This window comes from Struthio camelus, chromosome 20, assembly GCF_040807025.1.
Source record: "Struthio camelus isolate bStrCam1 chromosome 20, bStrCam1.hap1, whole genome shotgun sequence".
NCBI classification, from domain to species: Eukaryota; Metazoa; Chordata; class Aves; order Struthioniformes; family Struthionidae; genus Struthio; species Struthio camelus.
In genome coordinates, this window is record NC_090961.1 from 13,504,542 (window position 1) to 13,524,218 (window position 19,677).

The 19,677-nt window shown below is 47.2% G+C and overlaps 1 protein-coding gene across 16 annotated transcripts in view; it reads left to right on the forward strand.

Annotated features, from left to right (window-relative positions):
* Positions 1-19,605, forward strand: part of TRAF2 (TNF receptor associated factor 2) — a 39,463-nt gene extending 19,858 nt beyond the window's left edge. For 9 of the 16 annotated variants that reach the window (XM_009668071.2, XM_009668070.2, XM_068915316.1 and 6 more), the window contains 7 exons: positions 2,269-2,430; positions 5,319-5,393; positions 7,407-7,481; positions 8,193-8,552; positions 9,524-9,701; positions 13,326-13,474; positions 14,255-16,599. In XM_009668071.2, coding sequence (XP_009666366.1) covers positions 2,269-2,430; positions 5,319-5,393; positions 7,407-7,481; positions 8,193-8,552; positions 9,524-9,701; positions 13,326-13,474; positions 14,255-14,473 — 1,218 coding nt within the window. In that variant the 3' untranslated portion in view covers positions 14,474-16,599. Of the gene's footprint in view, positions 1-2,268; positions 2,431-5,318; positions 5,394-7,406; positions 7,482-8,192; positions 8,553-9,523; positions 9,702-13,325; positions 13,475-14,254; positions 16,600-19,351 lie in introns of those variants that run through there. The other 7 variants (XM_068915321.1, XM_068915322.1, XM_068915324.1 and 4 more) reach the window with 4 other exon arrangements.
* Positions 19,606-19,677: the final 72 nt, after the last annotated feature.

Consider the following 19,677-nt stretch of genomic DNA (forward strand, 5'->3'; position numbering starts at 1 on the left):
AATTCCTTTGAATGTCCCTTACAGGTCAAACAGTTGTATACTAAGTTTCAGTATATTTCAATGTAGCAACTTTTAATATCCTTGACAAGTAGCTTTAGTCTTTTTGTTGCAAAATCAAGTTGACCCTATCTGCAGCAGGGATGACAAGGATGCAAGGGCTGAAGCTGGTTGAATGTGGCTGACCACGTTCTACATGGCCTAGGCCAGCATGTGCTCCTAGCAAGTTCTTCTGCTGAGGCCAAGTCAAGTTCAATCTAAGGCTTTTGTTCTAAAACTCAAATGTTCTGGGGATCCATCCCCACAGCCCCTTCAGACTAGAATCTTCTGAGCAAAATAGTTCCTCTGGGACGGTGGAGATCAGAAAACACACAAGAATTTGGAGACAGCTTCTTTGAGTGTCACATAGCCTAATATTCTTACATTCCAGGCAAATAGGCAAAGCCAGAGTCTTTCTGTAGGAATGTTTTATAAAACCTACAGCTTTCAAATGCTTCTTCAACGTAGGAAACACGCCATTTTGAAATCCTACCAGTAAACCCCAAATCAAGCATCTGTCAAAGAAATCAGTCTTAAACACTAATTAGTAAGACCAAAGAATGCTGAAAGTAGAAGATCTTCTGCAGTTAAGGTGCTTGTTCTGAAAACATAAGGGAATGAGGCCCTTGTGAAACCTGTGGCATCACTTCTACCAATTTTTGTGCAACCTGCATGAATGCCATGGTGTTGGACAGCAGAATTAAGGCTGTGATGGATTCCTGTTCCCTCGCTTTTCCACGTATGCCCAACGAAAGCTCAAAGGCCCTGAGCAGTTACTGATTTGAACTTAGTCTTTATTTTGGTCAGTTTGAGGTTTAATTATTCGTAATGCCTCGCTTGGATGTCTGTCTCCAACATGTCCCAGTAAAGGGAGAAATTTGTATGTGGCATTAGATCTTGTGACGTTCTTAGAAAGTCCCCTTTCCCAGTCAGCTCTGCTCTTTACAAGTTGGGTTCCTGGTCCCCAGCCCTGCACTGCCTGGTTCTATAAAATAGCGCAAGGAGCGTGCATGATAATCCAGAGAATATCTGCGTGGGGAAGGCTTCAAGCAGGTCTCTCCTCAGAGTTTCCGTAACAAGGAAAAGACATGAAATGAAAAGGTACATACTTGACCTCAGAAGAGTAGGAAATTCCTAAGTAACTGAATTTTGTGGCAAGTTCCTCTCCCAGAGACTTCCGAGTCCCTGTGGGCCTGGCAGAGGTGCATGAGACAAATCATATGTCTTGGAACAAGTGATTCAGGTTCCCTCTAAACTTAGATAGGCAACTCTTACAGCAGAGGTGTAAGAGTTTTCAAGGTTTTCTCTACAACTTTGAGCTCGCTTTCTTAATATGCCTAGGCTGAGATGCCAAAGGACCTTTTTGCTAGATGTGGCAAAACCTGGGCTAAAGACTATGAAAGCTCTGCCAGCATTGTCTCTTGTTGTGCTGTGTTCCACCACAGTTGTTTTTCCCCTGCTTTCCTGTGAATTTTCCTTCCTTTAGTTGCTCCCTTCCTGATGCCAGTCTTTCAGCTCTGTGAATGCTCAGGGCTGCTGTTGCCATGCTCAAAGGGGGCTAATGGCTTTCGAAGAGCAACCTGCAGCTGTGGGAGCATATTTGCAGTGGAGATGAGTTGCGCAGCCTATACCAATCCTACTGCTATTCTGCTGTATCTAGTGTCTCTGGCAACCCTGCCCTTTTGTCATAACCTTCCTGCCAGGGCTCTGGCAGAGGCATCTTGTAGCAGCTGTTTCAAAGGTTGTTTTTCTCAGCTGCCTGCTTTGCCCTTAGCTGCAGGGGAGCGTAGTCTGATGCTGATGGATTGCCCAATGCAGTTGAAAGCCTCCACAAAAATGGATTTGCATTAACATGGCACGTTCTGAACAGGGCAGCTGAGGAGCACATGTACGTCTTGTTCTGCCACCGTGATACAAGGATAATCATTTTTCATTGGAGCTGAAGAGCGAACAGGGGAAAACAGTACCCTCTCCATAGCTCAAGTCAAGTTTAGCAGAGCCTCGAGATCCCGAATGGCAGTCAGATTAAACTGCAGGTTTCCCTTTTGTCTTATTTATGCAGGCCCAGTAGAGCAGCCCATCCTGACATTCTTTAGGAAGTGCTTGTTACATACCTCACAAGATGAGCTTGTGTTATTGAAACCATCTTCTTTGCATATGTGTGTGTGTGTGTGTGTGTGTCTGCGCTTTTTTGTATGGCTATATTGAAATGTGCTGCTCTTGTTGTCACAGAGCTGCCATGAGGGGAACTGCCCGTTCATGCTGATTGAGTGCCAGGCATGTAAGGGAATGATCAAACTCAATGAAAAGGAACGCCATTCTGAGCGCGAGTGCCCCGAGAGAAACCTCAACTGCAAATACTGCAAATCGCTTTTCTACTTTCCTGATATTAAGGTACGAGAGTTACGGCACGCGCACGTGCAGCTACATACACAGGCAGGCCTGGCTGTCTGGGACCTCGAGGCAAGGGAAAAAAGTGTCAAGTGTTCTCCGTTAGTGCTGATTTGCACTGCTCTCGATAGGAGCATGGGTAGGTGTTGGTGGACTGAGTAGCTGCAGTAGTAACCCACAAGCATGTGCGCACTGAACAAATGCTCGTGGGCTATCATGGTCCTTCCAGAGGTTTTAAATAGCTGATTTCCTGGTCTCTCAATTGAACTTAATAGAGAAGTGCTTGTTCTGATTGAGGCGTGACCTGCGTGTGTTGTACAGAGGTGTTACTGGGTTGTCCTCCAGTTTGTTTTTAGGGAGGGATATTGATTTTTCAGGTTAATCAACGGTTTGGGGTTTAGCTGAGTGGGAAGAACAAGGCGTTACTGTGGAGACTACTAACTCTGCCCAGTTTTACTTTTCTACTTCAGCTGTTAAATTCTGGAGGCCTGATCTGCAGGCTGCTCTGTGCTGTGGTTTACAACAGATGGGTGAGAAGTCGACCCTGAGGCAACTGGAGAGTAGCTTTTAAGGTCTGAGTCAGAGAAGTGTCTTCCAGCTCCACTGTAATTCTTATATTGTTGTCTCATCTCTCCGACCCCCATCTGATTTTATTTTCAGGACAAGTTCGTAACGGAAGAGAGACTGCTCTTATCTAGCCTGTTCAGAGTGATGGCTTTCAAAAGCTGCCTAAAACCTTTGGGCTGTACACTTGAATGTCAGAGAGGCTTGTCCTCGTGGCAGTGAAGCTCACAGCTGTGGGTTTGCGAGAGCTGTAAGCACCAGGATTGCTCCATGCCTGGGGGAGTGGACTACAGTGGATCAAGCTTGAATGGCACCCCCTGACTCTCCACTCCTGGGTGGAGTGAATTTCTTCCAGCGGCTATAGCGCGTTTGTCTCTGTTTAGACAGCTTTCTCTGACACCCCTGTAGAGGGAGAAGGGGCAGGGCTGGAACAGGGGAGATTCCAGAAGAGTTGGAAACTGGTTTTACAGAAATGTTTGTCTAGGAGTTTGGATCTGTGCTGGTTAAAGCCAGTTTCTGGGGGTCTTAAAAACAATTTGCATGTGGACTGGCTGCAGTTTCAGCTTAGCTGTAGTGTTTAACTACCACTTCCCTTTCTGTTCCTGCAAACTCGGTATACGTCTCGGAGATGTGTGTATATTGTAGTTTATATATTGGTGCTACTTGGAGTCTAAATGGAACTAAAATGCTTTGTGGTGTATTTAGAATAGCTGGGAGGTGGGGAGAGAGGGGAGGACAAAGTGAAGCTGATTGGAGAGGAGGTAGTAACTTGGTGCATAGCAACTGGCACAGGAAAATGTAAGTTTTAAATACCCCCTTTTTAAATAGCTGTATTTACAGTGAAGTTTCCTTTCCTTCAGCCAGGCCGTAGCATCTGTTCTTATGCCAGCATTTTGTGGGTCGCAGGGAAGATAGTATCTGCTGTCTCTAGAACATGAAAGCAATAGGTGGGTAGAAGAAAGGGTTCAACCCCTCTACGCAAGCGGGATGAAGTAAGGCGCCCCACCTCACGAGTTTCCTCTGTAGACAATGGCACTAATCCATGGTATCCGTATATGCACTTAGCAATGCCCAGTTGAACCACAGGCTTGGGAGACTGCTTTTCTAGGGAGAGTGCAGCAAATCTTTTGACTGTGCTCATTTAAAATATAAAAAGGAGAGAGTAACTAAGCAGCCACAGTTGAGCCACTAATTGGTTTCACTTTCTAGTTTCTGATGTGGTAACAGTAATTTAGCTAGTGTATGTTTTTTCTCTTTCTCCCCCTCCCTTCCAAATAGTAACTTGTTTTAATGCTGTAAGTTTGTACGGAATGAATGTGACCAAGTTTTCCAAGCATTTGATTTCACATAACTACTTTGAATATTTGATTTTTTTTTTCTGTTACTACTATGGGAGGGGATAGTTCAGTATGCTTATCTTTTAATCTGAATTTTGAACTGCGTATTAGTGGAATTTACGGTGACGCATCATGTAACCTTGGCCAAAAAAGCAAAACCAGTTCTCTGGAACCCTAATTAGAAAAGCAACGTATGAAGTTGCTCACTTGTTTCAAGTAGTTGGTGTGAAAAAAGAGAAGGTTTCAGCACTACGGAAGTGATACAGAAAGCAGGGCGATGTTCTAGCATTCCCAATTTAGCTGGTGTTGCTGGCCCTAGTATCTGCTGAGGATCAAGAGTATTGCATTGCTGTGATTACTTGTTTCATGGCCAGAGAAGCTGAACAAATCATGTGCTCTTGCTGCAGGCGTGGCTACTTGTGTGTAGGGGTTATTAAATCAAACTGTTTTAAAATATTTTTCTTTCTGTTTGAAAAATGGTTTTGTGAACTGGTTTGCATGGGAGGACACTTATCAGACAGCTCAGCTCAGCACGTGACAAGTGGGCTCTGGATTCTTACTTTACTTAACAGATAACCATTACAGTGGAAAAATATACAGATTATCTTACTGAGACAGTGGATTATTTCACTTAACCTGCTTGAGTATGTATTTTCCTGACAGAGCCATAAATGGAGCTTCCTGTTGATTATCTTGTCCATCAAAGCAGTTGTTTGATTTTTTTTCTTAAAGTTATTATAGTAAATTTTAAATGGAGGTTGAGATTTGGAAGCTACATAAACACCCAAAACTCTGGTAGCCTGGAGATCATAGGAATGAATCGGCACACAGACTCACCGGTGTGACCAAGATTTGAGAATGTGCTTTTAGAGGACAGCCCTCTTCTGTAATAAAGTATAGAACTATACAGGATGAATTGTGTTCATCATAGCAACCTTACTGGAGCTCTTTTTCAGATGACCGAATAGTCTCCTGTCACTTCTTTTACAGGCTCATGATGAAGTCTGCCCTAAATTTCCATTGACTTGTGAAGGCTGTGGGAAAAAGAAGATTCCAAGAGAGAAGGTATCTGACCGTTCGCGAATTGTATGTAATGGCAGTGTTTTGGGTCCTGATAGACTGTGACTGGAGTTCTTGGAGAGCTGGGAGGAAAACCAAGTCCGTAAGAGTGGAGTGGGGAAAACAATAAAGTGGCTGCCACTTGTGCAAATTTGACCTTTCCATAAGGCTCAAAATACGGGTACGATGCTAGTGAACATGACTAATCAGGCACTTGTTGGCAGTTTTGTGTTAAATACTACTAAGGCAGCCTAAGTTTGGCTTCTATATTTACTGCAGTTGGGTAACATAGCCTCCTATAGGAAGCCACGCTCCTTGGTGGAAAGTGTGATTTGCTCTGTGTAAAGCAACTATGTCAGCCACTGTTGTAATTAGGGAAAGTGATCCCCTCTGCAGCTAAACTAATGTATTTCTAATAAATCATCCATTTCTAATAGTGCCTCCACACTGCTGGCTCCTGAGGCAAGACACAAAAGTCTAAAAAGTCTAAAAGTTTTAGGAAACATCTTCAAAAAGCATGTTCATCTGAAACTGTCCTGCCTGACACAGACAATTATTTTTACTATTGCTGTAACAAAAGGCTTTTGCAGTAGGGCAGGGAACCCAGAAGCATCAAAAAGATGAGTAAAGAGTACCCAGTGTAATTAAGGACTTAGTGGTGTGATCTGTGACGCTGATCTGCTTGTCCGCAATCTGAAGCGGGAGTCCAGTTGGGACGAGGCTTGCGCCTCTAGGATTCCCATAGGTGAGCTATCATTTGTTTAAATGTTAACTTCTTTTAACTCTCTCCAACCTTTTGCTGGCTGATGACTGCAGACATTGTGCTCCAGTCCTGCAGCACATAACTCAGAGTAACCTGACTCATTAAGTAAGAAAGTCAGATGGACCTAGGAGTGTTTTTTGTAAAAGTGCTTTAAAAACAGCTTTAAGTGACACATTATGGTAAATGTAGGTGTTAAATGTGGAATATAGTTGTTGTTCAGAATAGACCGCTGATGTCTAATGATAAGAGGTGTATCAAAAACAAGATGATAATGTGCCAGTGCTTGTTACTATTAATCATACGTTGTGTGGGAACCCAAATGACTCATCTTGGAGGTTGGGGGGCTCTTGGCACTTCCTCCAGCAAGATACCCAGCGTTGGTCTCCGTTCTTGGTTGCAGTTGCCAGATTTGAAGTGACTGAGGTGTGATGTTCTTCTCTACTCTAGCAAGGGGATACTGGACACGTCAGATAATTTTTTCCTTGCACAGGTGTATCTGTAGTAATTAGTATAAAATACTCAGGCAGGATCACCAGGGAGCTTTTTGATCTCAGGTTTATAATGTCTAGCTAGAAGTGAAAAGACCCGGTTGTGGCATGTCCCAGCCTGGGTCACATGAAGTCATGAGTTTGGATAGATGTGCAAACAGTTCTCGGACACAATGACCCCGGAAGTGACAAGGGAGGATGCAGTGAAAAGGGAAGAAGCTTTAAGACTTGCATGATAAGATGGAGTGCTAGCAAAGACCGGCAGAATTGCTGGGACGAAACATGGTTCTCAAACTATCTTGCCTTCAGGTGGTTTGCGTTAGCCATGACTGTTGTTGCTCAGATATCTACATTTTTGTGCAATTTTCAAATTATATCTGTTTTATGAGGCTGTTCCTCATCCCTCCCCCTTCCTCTACGCTCAGTGAAGCTTAAGTTTGTTACTCAGCCTCCCTAACATGTGCTATATATTGGGCTCATTACTATTTTTTTTTCTTGCATACCTATCTGAAGAGACCTTGTAGCCATCAAAAAAGAGAAGGAGGGGGAAAAACTCCTTCCAGGTGTCAGTGCTGTATTTAAATTACAGTGAAAGCTGAACCTAATAGCAGGCAGTGTCCAGTTTTAACCACCCACTTTGAAAGGTAGTGATTAGCCGTGTCTTTGTTATTCTCTAGTTTGTCCTCAGTTTTCTGGATTTCAGTGAGATGAAGAGGGAGCCACTTGGGACACATAAGATCTATTTAACGCGTCTTCCTTCCTTTCTAGTTTCAGGACCATGTGAAGACTTGTGGCAAATGTAAAGTGCCTTGCAGGTTTCAGGTTGTCGGATGTGCTGAGATGGTAAGGGCTTGCCTGTTCATGTTTAGCGAGGGACTTGTCTTCAGTTCTAGTGTTAGTTATAACCTGCACACTGCTGTGATCCAACTTGTTACAGATATTTGTGTTCAGATATTTGAACAAAGTGGTGCTTTAAACCTTTTGCAAATGCAATGTACATGAGCGATCTGCCGTCCGGACTTTAGGTGTCCACGGAGTGAACTAATTGTGTCCTTAGTGCAGAAGGAAATGTTATCTTTGGAGAATACCCTGAGTGCTTTGAGACTCCTTGTGGCTACTGTGCTTATAGCTGTAAGTGCAGAATTGAGCATCTGGTGCCTTATTCTTTAGCCATAGCTTGGCCCAGTCGATATTTCTCCATGCGACTTAGTTTTACCAGCTCCTAATGGCAATGTTGATGTACAGCCCTCCTTAGGGGAATTACACGAGGCATTGTCCTTTGGTGCTCTGGCTGAGCCCTTGTGGGAAGTAATGAAGGAGGACAGAGTAGAACAGTATGTACAACTGGGGAAACGTTAAACATCCGTCATTGTATATGAATGCAGCTTTTCTTCAAAAACTTTCCAACAAGCAGTGTTTTAACTATTTTTCTTTGATTTTTTCCCCTTTATAATTTAAAGCTAACGTTGTGACCTCAAGAGGAGGAATTTGTTCTGTGGATGGTGACAGCGTAGAATTGAGCTTGCTGAATGGGATGTATTTCTCTTCATGTAGGTGGAAAATGAAAAGCTACCAGAACATGAAAGCAAATGTTTGGTGGAGCATCTGTATATGCTACTGAGTTTTGTGCTGAGCCTCAAGACTGGATCTGGAGGCCTAAAGCATCATGCTGCCTTTTCCTCATCACAAAGCAACTCCCCACTACTGGCAGCAAATGCTCTGTGCTCTGAGTCAGATCTCTCCAAGTCCCTGGAGCTCCTAGGAAGGTGTGAGGCCCTCGAGAGGAAAACAGTGACCTTTGAAAACATTGTCTGTGTGCTCAATCGAGAGGTGGAAAGAGTATCTCTAACAGCTGAAGCATATAGTCGGCAACATCGACTAGACCAGGAGAAAATTGAAACACTGAGTAACAAGGTGTGTAACCACTGGCTTGGGCTTTCTAGCACTCTGCTTGGAGACATTTTCAGTTCACTTCTCCTGTAATTAGAGCATCTCACTTCAGCAGTTCTTAACAATGTAGCCCTGACTCTCTGTAAATCTGAAGACAGAACTAAAATATCACTTGTGTCTGTGCTCAGCCCTTGAAAGCTTCCTGGAAGGCGGACCTTAAACTGATGTGCCTAAAGCGTTCAAGTCTCTGTTAGTAATCAAGTTATGCACATATTGAGATGTTCTTAGGGTTTCCCATGAGACAGAGCTTTTCACTGAACCTTCTTGAATTCATGGGCATGACCTCCTTCTGGACCTTTCAGAAGAAATCTAGTCACTGATGCCGCACTGTAGCGTTGTACCCAGCACGGCATGGAGGGCCAGCGTGAAGAAGTTGCCCCAGCTGGTATGCTTTTGCACAGTTCCTGCTGAGCCCTGCCGTTGTGTCTTGGTGACTGGGAGTTCTGCAGTTTGTAGCATACCTGTGTTCTCTTGATAAGGGATCTGCCAAAACAGACATAATCCTATTACCTAGCAGTGATTAACCATGATAATTTCCCCCCCCCCCGCTTTGGCAGTGTGTTGGCTCTTCTGTTTCTCAGTCTAGTTTTATCACAACATTGATTCTCCCCCCCTCACCCCCAGTGTGATCTCTTGTGTTACTAAAGAAACAACCTGTTCATTGAGAGAATTTTTCTGTTCACTATAGGAAAATTTCCAGCTCAGGCATTGAATTGTATTAATGCATCTCCTCTAGAATGGCAGGATTCAAAAAGAAGCTTCAATGAATCAGCTTATGGTGTTAAATTTCTTCCTTTTTCTGACCCCTGTCACGTCTGGAGAATGTTTCTTACTAAAGATTAGGCCTGAAGGAGATTCCAGTGTCTGCTGACTTTCTTAGGTCTCATAGCAGTACGTGTTTCTAACAAGGCTGCACCATGTATCCCACTGAGCAGGTTCGACAGCTGGAAAGGAGCATTGGACTCAAAGATCTGGCCATGGCTGAGATGGAAGAAAAGATCCGCAACCTGGAAGCTTCCACCTACGATGGTGTTTTCATCTGGAAGATAACAGAATTTGCCAGGAAACGTCAAGAGGCGATAACGGGCCGCTCTCCTGCAATCTTCTCCCCAGGTTATTGCTCACAGACTTGCAAAATAGCAAACGTCTTTTGTGCTTCAACTGGGTATGGGGTTTTTAGTGCTAAACTAGGCATGTGATGTGCATGGCCGTTCAGACATACTTCTGTTCTCTCTTCCCCTTTCCCGGTGGAGACTGAACCACTTCTTTAACAATTGGGGTAAATGAATCTGCTCTGCTGGAAGAGATGGCTTTTTCATTACAGAAGACCTTTTTTCTTTCCCATAATGGAAAAGGCAGCCCTCAACCCCAAAACAGCCCTGCATAATCCCTTAGAATTAAAACACTCAGAAACAGTACAGCTAGCAATAAGTGGTTAAGCAAGGAAGGAAATTAGAAATATATTTTAGTGCCCAGAGCATGAAGTTGCAAGAGACAATGTCTAAATAAAAGCCCAAACCATACCCAGAGAACTTCTTGAATATCTGTTAAAGGAGAAGGAGTCTTCTTGCAGAACTTACCCAACCAAGCACTGTTCCTAGTGCTCTTTTAAAAAAAAAAAAAAAAAAAAAAAAAAAAAAAAAAAAGGCCTCAATCAGTAAACAGTTGGTTATGAGCTGGCTTTTTTGCTTATGAAAGCACATCCTAGTATTGCAGCTGTGAGATGAAACCGTCTCTTTGCAGGATTTCATTGCTCTGTGTGCTGCTCGCATCATTAAGAAGTAGTTGAGGAGGTGAACGTGCATTTTCCTGAGTAGGAATAGCTTAGGTCTAAGCCTGACGGAGAGCTCTTCCCAAATGTCCAACCTAGAGCCTACTTCCTGGTGTAATACAAAATCGGGTAGTCCTGGGGTCACAAAATATAAGAAAAACAATCAAAGTTTTAAATGAATTTTAAGTCCATTTTCTGGATGCTGGCTGCTTAGAATCCTTTTTCTCATGGGAAAAATGAAAGAAAAGGATTCCCCTTCAGGGGAACTGAAGTGCTATTGAAACTGTTTGCGTGCAATTACCATTTCCTTTTAAAAGTCAGTGACAGCTGTGGAAAACCCCAGCTCTCCGTCAAATTCTTGTAGGGCAGCACTTCCTTTCTTTTTCCCAAAGTGAAGAAATCAGGTCGAGTCTGTTTTGTTTGGCTTTGAGAGAGGACCCTAAGTCTTGCATCCTGTCTACTTTTTGTGCAGTGCTTGAGAGCTTTTCGACCTAAATGTCTCCTGAGACTGCAATTTCAAGAGACTGGACTGAGCTGTCAGGTCCTTCCTCCTGGCCACGTGTCTGCTGCTTGCTTTGTCTGAGTTCTGGGGCTCCTCAGACTCCTCCGTCAGCTCATACAACTTGCTGTCCTCCCAGGGGGCTGGATTTTTTTCCTAGGTTGAAGAATCGAGGCTGCTTGAGGAGGGATATGATGAGCCTCAGAGTCAGCCCAGGGAAGGGAACGTGATGGGAGGGGATGGGGAAGGAAAGGGGAGGAGACCTCTCAGTGAACTCAAGGCGTTTAGATCAGCAGAATTGTTCCCAAAGCTGCACCTTGCAATTGCTTTCACCTCCTCTCTTGTGCTGTGTGCTGGCTGATTTCTGTCCTCCACCCAGGTTTGGTGGCGTGTGAGTGGTTCTGCATGGTACATCACCTTGGAGGGAAAGGCAGGAAAATGTCAGCCTCATAGCTGAGGGATCGGGACTTTTATAAATTGTGTCATCAAATGAAAAACAATATTTTGTGGGCCACCAGACAGTATGTTTTATATTGCTGGTTGTTATCTGCAGTCTGGTAATGAAAAGTTTTGGATGCGGCTTGAGGAACTGGAAGGTACAGGCTGTCTCTGCCTAGTACATGAGGATGTATGTGGAGGAAAAAGGACGTTTTTGTCTTGCAAATGCAAAGTACAAGGCCTGGTTTCCTGCGGTAGTTGGTTGTGCCGCTCTAGACTAGAGGTCTTCATTCCTGTTGCTGATTTAGCTGAGAAAATTAGGTTGAGAAACGAATCTTCAGTCTGGGGAGGAGACAGCTGGAATGAGAGAGGTCTAGAAAATCATAACTAGGATAAAAAAGGGAAATGGATGCAATTAATTGTTTTGTATTAAAACATGAGAACAAGGAAATACCAAATTAAATCAGGTTTAAACAAATAAAAGGAATTACAGTTACCACTCAACAGCATTGTAAGTTAAAAATCATTGTCACAGGCTTTTGTAAAGGCCAAAAGCATAAAAGAATTCAAAAAGGTATTAGGCCAATTCACAGAAGAAAGGCTCACCTGGGGCATTAAACAGGACAGTCCAAAACTAATCTTCTGCTTGAAAACCATCAGCTGGTGACCGTCAGCAGCTGGATGGGGAAGGCTTGCTTGGCACTTGCCCTGATTCCTGTGTACTTTCCCTGCCCTTCTGCTCCCAGCTAGGGGCCAGGTCACTGTTCTGACAGAGCCTTGAGCCTGGTATTGCAGCATAAAAGGCATTTGGCGCTTGGGCTGAATAGTCGTTATACTCTGCTCAGCCATCCTTCTTCCAGTTCCCCAAGAATTTTTACGTGCTCAGGGTTATGAAAATGCTCAGAAGCCCCAACCTGACTCAGAGGGCTGTTATGATGTGCTCTTTGGGCTATTAGTAGAAAGTAGCTTCTGCCCTGAAATCATTCAGCCTAGGTGAAATGAGTAGAGAGGTGTGAGCAGGAAAGTGAGTTGGGTAGTGTCAGTGGGGAAGCAGATGACAAAGCCCTGATCTCTTGCTCCTTACCAGGTGCTTAGCCTGTCAAAGGGCACGGCCTCACTGCTATTGCCTATCTGCCTGTTCATTAAAGTGCATGAGCCCCATAGCGAAAATGTCTGCTCTGATCACCTGCTGTGTGCCCTGAGGCAGCTGAGCCTCTCCCCGATCCTTAGCCTGTACCTCTGTGCTGCTGTGAGAGGGCAGTTTGTGGCAAGACTGGGCGGATCTGGTATTGCAACATGAGCATTCCCAGAACTGTTCAAGAAAGAGCCCGAGATCCTGGGGCCACATACCTGGCTGTGCCCCTGCCACTTCTGAATATCTGAGATCCTGATGGGAGAGCAAAGCTTGCTTGCCATGTCTCTGCCCCCGATTCAGGGGCGGTCAGCTTAGAAAGAAGGTGCAGTGAGTACTAGGCATGTTCTACCCCCACCTGTTTTTTTTTTGGGGGGGGGGGGTTGTTTGTTGTTACTTGTCAGTGTTATTGCAATAGAAAGGGGGGGCTAAAGTATACCCTGACACCTCTGGTGCCTTCAGGCCTTTAGTAGTCGCATGCTACATGATTGCTTGAACTGTGGTGGGAAAGCAGTTAAGGAATCACAGTTGCTCCCAGGCAGAACACCAGCTTCTGGCTTTGTCTTGGGAGCTTTCGTAGTAGTAGGATAGGGAAAGTCTGAAGGGTCATCGGTTTTCTTGGTCTGCGCTACAACAGCATGTTATCTAGACTAAGGGGCTTGTGACTACTTTATCTTTGAAGATTGACTATTTTGAAGTCAATCTAAGATCATATCTGACTGTGCTCTGTGTGTGGTGACTTTCTGGAACCTCTCCTTGGTGCAGATATGATAATATCCCAACTTAGGTTCTTCTAGGATCCAAACTGTAGAGCCCTCAGAGTTCAAAAGAAACTGCTGGTATCAGGCTTTGTTGGTTCTGACGCTCACTATGTCTGTTTTGCAACACTTTCGATAGCTTTCTACACAAGCAAGTATGGCTACAAGATGTGTCTGCGTGTTTACCTGAACGGGGACGGCACTGGGCGTGGGACCCATCTGTCTCTCTTCTTTGTGGTGATGAAAGGCCCCAATGATGCGCTTCTGCGATGGCCCTTCAACCAGAAGGTAGGTTTGGGACAAAGCCTACTTTGCCTAGAGATGTGCTCCTCTATAGTTGTGCACCCACGTGAGCTTCTAGACACTGTCAGTCTGGTTTACTTAGCAAGCACAAGAATAAGACAAGCTTTTGGCACATTAGCTGCTCTTGGGATTCCCCAGTCATGCTGAAAGTACCAAGTACTGCAAGGCAGGACAGATGAAAGGGCAAAGGTAGTAACAGGAGAACAGCAGCATATTTGGAAAGTGAGCAAAGCCTTTGTGCAAATTTGGGCTTAGGGAACACTGTCATTTGTGGACTCTGAATTTAGGATGCAGATCCTCACTTAACATCAGAAGTTCAGATTTCAGTTCCTAGACTTTACAGATTTCCAAAACACTTTGAAGTTGAGCCAGAAGAGTACTGATGCAGGGAAAGCGCCTCCTTTTTTCTCAGTGGGACAGTAACTCTCTGGGACTGAGTGAAATGTCTGCATGAAGTATTGGTAGTGACTCTTGTGCCAGCCAGTTACAGGTTTTCATGATTAGTCTGACAGAGGCTCTGTCCTGTCACACAAGTTTCCAGTGACAGGGCAGGATGTGGTTCTGCAGCTCTCTGTGACATTCTGCACTGACCCTATTTACAGGCTTTTCTCAGATCTGTAGTCACATAGTGTGGCTAAGGTTGCGCTTGCACTTGCACTTTTCACAGGCTTAAAGTGAACAGGTCACCAGACTAGATGTTTTTTAATGCTTTTTAGATGTGCTTTTTATTCAGCCACTCTCGTATACTTCCATGTTTCCCCATAGGTAACCCTGATGCTTTTGGATCAGAACAACCGAGAGCACATTATCGATGCTTTCCGACCTGATGTGACATCCTCCTCCTTCCAGCGACCCATCACCGAAATGAACATTGCCAGTGGCTGCCCACTCTTCTGCCCTGTCTCCATGATGGAAGCGAAGAATTCCTACGTACGTGATGACGCCATCTTTATTAAAGCCATTGTAGATCTCACGGGCCTCTAACCCTCCTCGCCTCCAGGAGCAGTGAATGCAGAGCCAGCCCCCAGTGGGGCATCCTCCCTCTTGCGCCGCCCTTCAGGCGGGCCTCAGAGTGAGGGGAGGGGCAAAAAGTGGAAGGGGAAAAGCCCAGAGCTGTCCCCTTCCCAAAAATGGGACCTTCTCCGCTCTGAGTGGAAACAAGGTGTCTGATGGGAACCCCCTTCCCTGGTGTCAGAGAGACCTTTCCTGAGAAGTTTGGGTGTACATTCACAGTCTGCGGGGTACAGGAATATTTACTGCAGGGACTTGGATATCTGAGCTGCCGGTGTCCGGTTTTCAAGTGGAAACAAGCGCAGCTCTTGCTCTACCAGTTTAGTGCACAGCTTCAGTGCTCTGTAGTGCAACAAGGTTTGGTCTGCCCAAGCACCATCTTATGTGGATGTTTGGCCTTTCTGGGCTTTTCTTCAGAGATCTCCGTGTTACTGGAAACTTGATTTGCTGAAGCAATGTCATTGCTCTGTGCTGCTGGCTGGTTTGTGCTTTGATATCTGGGGAAGGTGTGGGGCAGATTTAGCTGCCAAGATGGACTTGAGCCTTTGGAGAGAGAACCGTTGTGCTGCTGTTTTGTTGGCCCTGTTGGCCTGTAGAGACAAGTGCTGAGCCAAGCTGCATGGGGGAGTGGTACCCTGTTTCTGGCTGAATTTGGGTTCTTGATCACGTGTGCTCTGAACGGTCCGATAGGAGTCGGGGACAGTGTGGACAGCGTCAGTGGCTGCCTACCTAGAGGAGAGCATGTGGCCAGCACTGAGGATTTCTGCAGTGAGAGAAGAGTCCCTCCTAGAGACCGCCCATCCTATCCTGGAGGGCAACCACAGGGCTTGTAGGACTCCAGCCACCTGAGATGTGTTTGCCTCCGTGGAGGTTTTTAGCCAGATCCTGCTGTTCTCTGGCTGCCTGTTTACCTGAGTCTGAGCAGCGGTAAGGAGGGATGGTGGCAGGGCTGGAAGCTGTCTTTACTTACACAGAAACCCTCCTGAGCTGGTTTTAATCTCATTCCCTGGGAAGCTGCAGCAGCACAGGCACATGAACCTTCCCAGGCTCCTGGGTACTTTCCGGTTACTGAAGCTCTGCTGCCATCTGCGCCTGATGCCCAGATACATCTGCACATACTCTGTCACCTCTGAGGTTGCAATGCTGACAGAGCTATGGCATGTCTCCTTGTTCACCTTCGCGGTGAGCTGCTGCTGTCCAGCCCCTGCCCTCCCCGTTGCACTTAGTCTGGGCTGTAACGTTCTGACTTTGCCAGGCTGGCAGGACCAACCCCCACGTGGGATTCCCTGAGCTCTGGGATCCAATATCCAATGGCTCCTGGTTAGCGTGCTCTAGAGCACGCGCTCCCTGTACAGCCTCTCGGCCTGTTAGAGAGTTTGCAGCCACTTGCTTAGGACCTGGGGAGGCCAGAAAAGTCCCTGCGTGAAGCCTGCTGGCCCCTTTTCTGTCTCTGGGCTCTCTGCACTGCTCCCTTCTGGGCAGCAAGTATTCTGCACCTTTATCTGAGGTACAGTCTTTGTATTTCGTGGAGAAGCATATTTTGTGCTGTAATGTCTCTCCATCATGGCCAGCTAGTCCTTTTAGAGTTGCTTTGTGGTGGCCACTTGTAACTCTAGAGTGACTGTTAGCCAGGTTGGACTCTTAAGGCTTTCTGCCTCTTTCTTCCTGTTCTTTTTCTCATCTCTGACAACCTCCAAACATGCTCTGTAAGATGTTTGGTCACAGGAGCCAGCCAGCTGGCTGCTGAGCCCACCTTGCAGATGTCCTGGCCCTATCCAGCTCCTGTACTACTCCTCTGGCCTGGAGGACAGGCAAAGAGGCTGTTGTAACTGCCTGGAAAGCCATGACCCCCTTTGCGGTTAGCGAATGGGATCTGCTGCCTCTGTGTGAGGAGAGTGAATTCTCCTTGGAACGGGGAGCGGCGTTCGCTGCTAGCGAACCAAAAGCAATTGCATGTGAAGCTGCGGCGCGCTCCGTGGAGGAAGGCCCAAAGCCCCTCTGTGGCGGCAGGTCCGTGCCTGGTGCCAAGCCCTGCATGGGTGCCAGGCTGAGGCTCTTCTTCCTGCCAGCCTGATAAATACAGACTTTTCCCTGCTCTGAGCTGTGCCTTGCTTGTGGCTTCCTGCTGCCCCTTTGCTCTGGTGTGTTGGCCTCACTGTCTGGCCCCTTCAGCTGGGTCCAGAAGTCCATCAGTGGAGAGGAGCTCTGACCCCAGCTGGGGAGCTCGGGGAGCCTTGCTAGGCTTGCAGGAAGAAGGACTACTGTCCTACAGCTCCCTGCCAATAATAACTGTACTGATTGCACGCTCCTGCTCAGCACCTCAGCGCTTGGCTGAGCTTTGGGTCAGTCCTGCAACTGCCAGTCTTGAGGGCCCTGCCCCACCTGCAGGTAGGGCTGGAGTTGGTTGCCGCCTCTGCTCCTCGTCCACCAGTGCGGGTCATGGCCTCTACAGCAGCCTGCCAGGGACTTTGCTGTCTGCTCAGCCCCTCGGGGTGGTTTGAGTGTTCCTGCAGGACGGCAGCTGCTGACCTGCCCCCTATGCGGCAGGTCCTGCGCTGCTGCCCTGCATGGCTGGCCTGGGGGTTAACTGCCAGAAAGTGGCTTGTTGTCAGAGAGGAACTGGATGAGGCCGAGGCAAGTGCTGTACCTGTGCCACGATGGCTGTCAGAGGGTTCTGGGAGGGACCTCTGGTGAGTTTGAAGGGGGGGCCTGGCACCTACTGTACCTGGGTAATTCATATGACTTCTCCAGTATGGTGGGTATCTCAGATCCTTACTCAAGCTGAGTCTCGGGCACCCAAAGGCGCTGTGCTGGCTGGGTGGCTGTCCCTGCCTGTGGAAGGGTGCTGGGATGACCTTTGAGCCCCTGTTTAAAGTCTCTGTGCCGCTCTTATCAACACGCTTGCTGCGGTAGTTCTTGTGCTCTGGCCCAGCGTGCAGCTGTGCAAAGGCCATAGCTCAGGGCAGGCTATGCTGTTTCAGTACAAGGAGAGGGACAGGCGGCAGCCGTGGTCGTGCCCTGGGTCTGCCAGAGGAGCAGGAGGGAGGCACAGCGATCGTGTACAAGGCAGCTTCTGCTACCTGCCTGCAGCAGGTGGGTCTGGCTGGATGTCGGGCAGGCAGGATGGCTGCAGCAGGCCATCCTTGCAGGGTGCGCTGAGCAACTTTTTGTAGCATAGCTGCCGTGACTAGGCGGAGCTTCCATTGCTGTCCAGATCCCTGTGCGGCAAAAGCTCTTTCCTTGCGTGCTAAGGAAAAGGCAGGAGCGTGCTAGGCCCAAGTGCTGCAGCCCTGAGCCACCTAGCTGTCCCCCAGGAGGAAAAAACCGTAGAGCAGCCACCCTCACAAAGGGTGATGGGGATGGAGCATGCCAAGAACTGCAGGGCGCCTGGGAGGTGGTGGTACCAGTCTGCTGCTGTCTGCATGGGCTGGTCTGGTCCCCTCCTGGGCAGAGGGTTTACTGCTTTATATAAGGTCATTGGAAGATAGGGGGAGCAGTTATGATTTAGGAGTAAAAATAACCCCCAGACCAGTCTCTCACTGCTTCAGGTTTGAGTCAAAACATAGCGGACAGGCCAAGGGGGGGGGGGGGGTGTTCCTGCAGGATGCTAGTTGCTTCCCTTTCCCTGTGAAGGATTTCTGCAGCTGTGGTGCCTGTGTGGCTCCAGTGTCGCACAGCCCCTCGCTGCAGCCCTGCTTTGTGAAAAGGTGAGGGCTGCAGTATGGGTCAGGGGCTTGCCTGGTTCTTCCCAACGCCGACAGTCAGTGGATGGGATGTCCACCTGGAGCAGGTCCTTGCGGAGTCGAGTGGGAGGGAGGGAGCCATCGCTGCTTGCACCCTGCCTTGCTCCTGGGTCTTCTTTGAGCCCCCCCCCCACACACACACACACCTTGCTCTCAGCTCTTCAGGGAGGTGGAAGAGTGATGGGAGGACCTCCTTACCTTCTGCACAGATCTCCTTTCCCAACCCTCCTTGAGCATGTCCTGAGGGATACATGAAGCCATTGCCACTATCACCCTATTGCCTTAGGAGGAAAAGAAAGCCTAGCAAAGAAGCCTGATCAAGGCAGAGGAGGTGTTGCTGTAACAGCTCTGCTACCTATGGCGGCTTTCCACAGCCAATCCGTGCAAGTGATTTATGTGCTGTTGCTGAGGCTGTGGTGCGAAAGGGAGGGCTCCTGCCCAGCAGAGGCCAAGGAAGGATCTGGAAAGGGGGAGGAAAATCAGCTCTGCTAGTTTAGAGGTTGGGAATTAAGTGTTTGGGGGGGGGGGCTTGGTCTAAATTAAGGTGAATGCCTTTGCTTTTGGGGGTGCTGAGCACTCTGCAACTGCAAAGGGTGGGGGGGGGTGTCAAAGTGCTCTGGCAGTGTAGTGCCTGTGAGATGCCTCTGGAGATGCTAGCTCAGCTGATGGCATGGGATGGGGCTGGTTTCAGTGGTTCAGTGCCCTTTCCTGCAATAGCAAATGCCTGGAAGACAACAGAAGGTTCTCTTTGGGGTGTAGAAATCAGTTTTAGCCCTTTCCAGCCTATGACAAGGATAGTTGTGTTGCTCTTGGAGCAGGAACAGCAGACTCACAGCACAGCAGAAACCAAGTGCCTCTCTCTCGCTCTGTGTGTGTGTGTGTGTGTGTGTGCGCGTGTGTGTGTGTGTGCGTGCGCGCGTGTGTGTGTGTGTGTGTGTGTGTGCACACGTGTGTGTGTGTGCGCGTGCGTGTGTGTGCGTGTGCGTGCACGCGTGTGTGTGTGTGTGTGCGCGTGCGCCTTGGTGTTTCCTTTCTTTCACAACATGGCTATGGAAAGGGAGAGCTGGTGCTGCAAACTCTGTCCAGTCCTCTCTCATTTTTTTGGCAGGTCTTGTGTTGCTTGAGGCTGACTGTACGCTGCTAGATGCTGGTAAGGTAGTTTTCTGTGGTCGCAATGCTGAAGGCCTTTCTGGAACATGGGCACTTGGCAAAAAAGCAACAGCTTTTTTATTTATTTTATTTTATTTTTCTTTTGGTCACAGTTATCTGAGGACACCCATCTCAGGTTATCAATGTGAAATGAATTTTACTCTGTGATATTACATGGTCAAAAACAGCTAATAAAGCAGTTTGAAAAGCTTTGTTGATGTATATTGGTCATTGGAAGGTTTGGCTCCAACAGCAGAAGAAGAGTAAGCACACCAGCCGGATGTT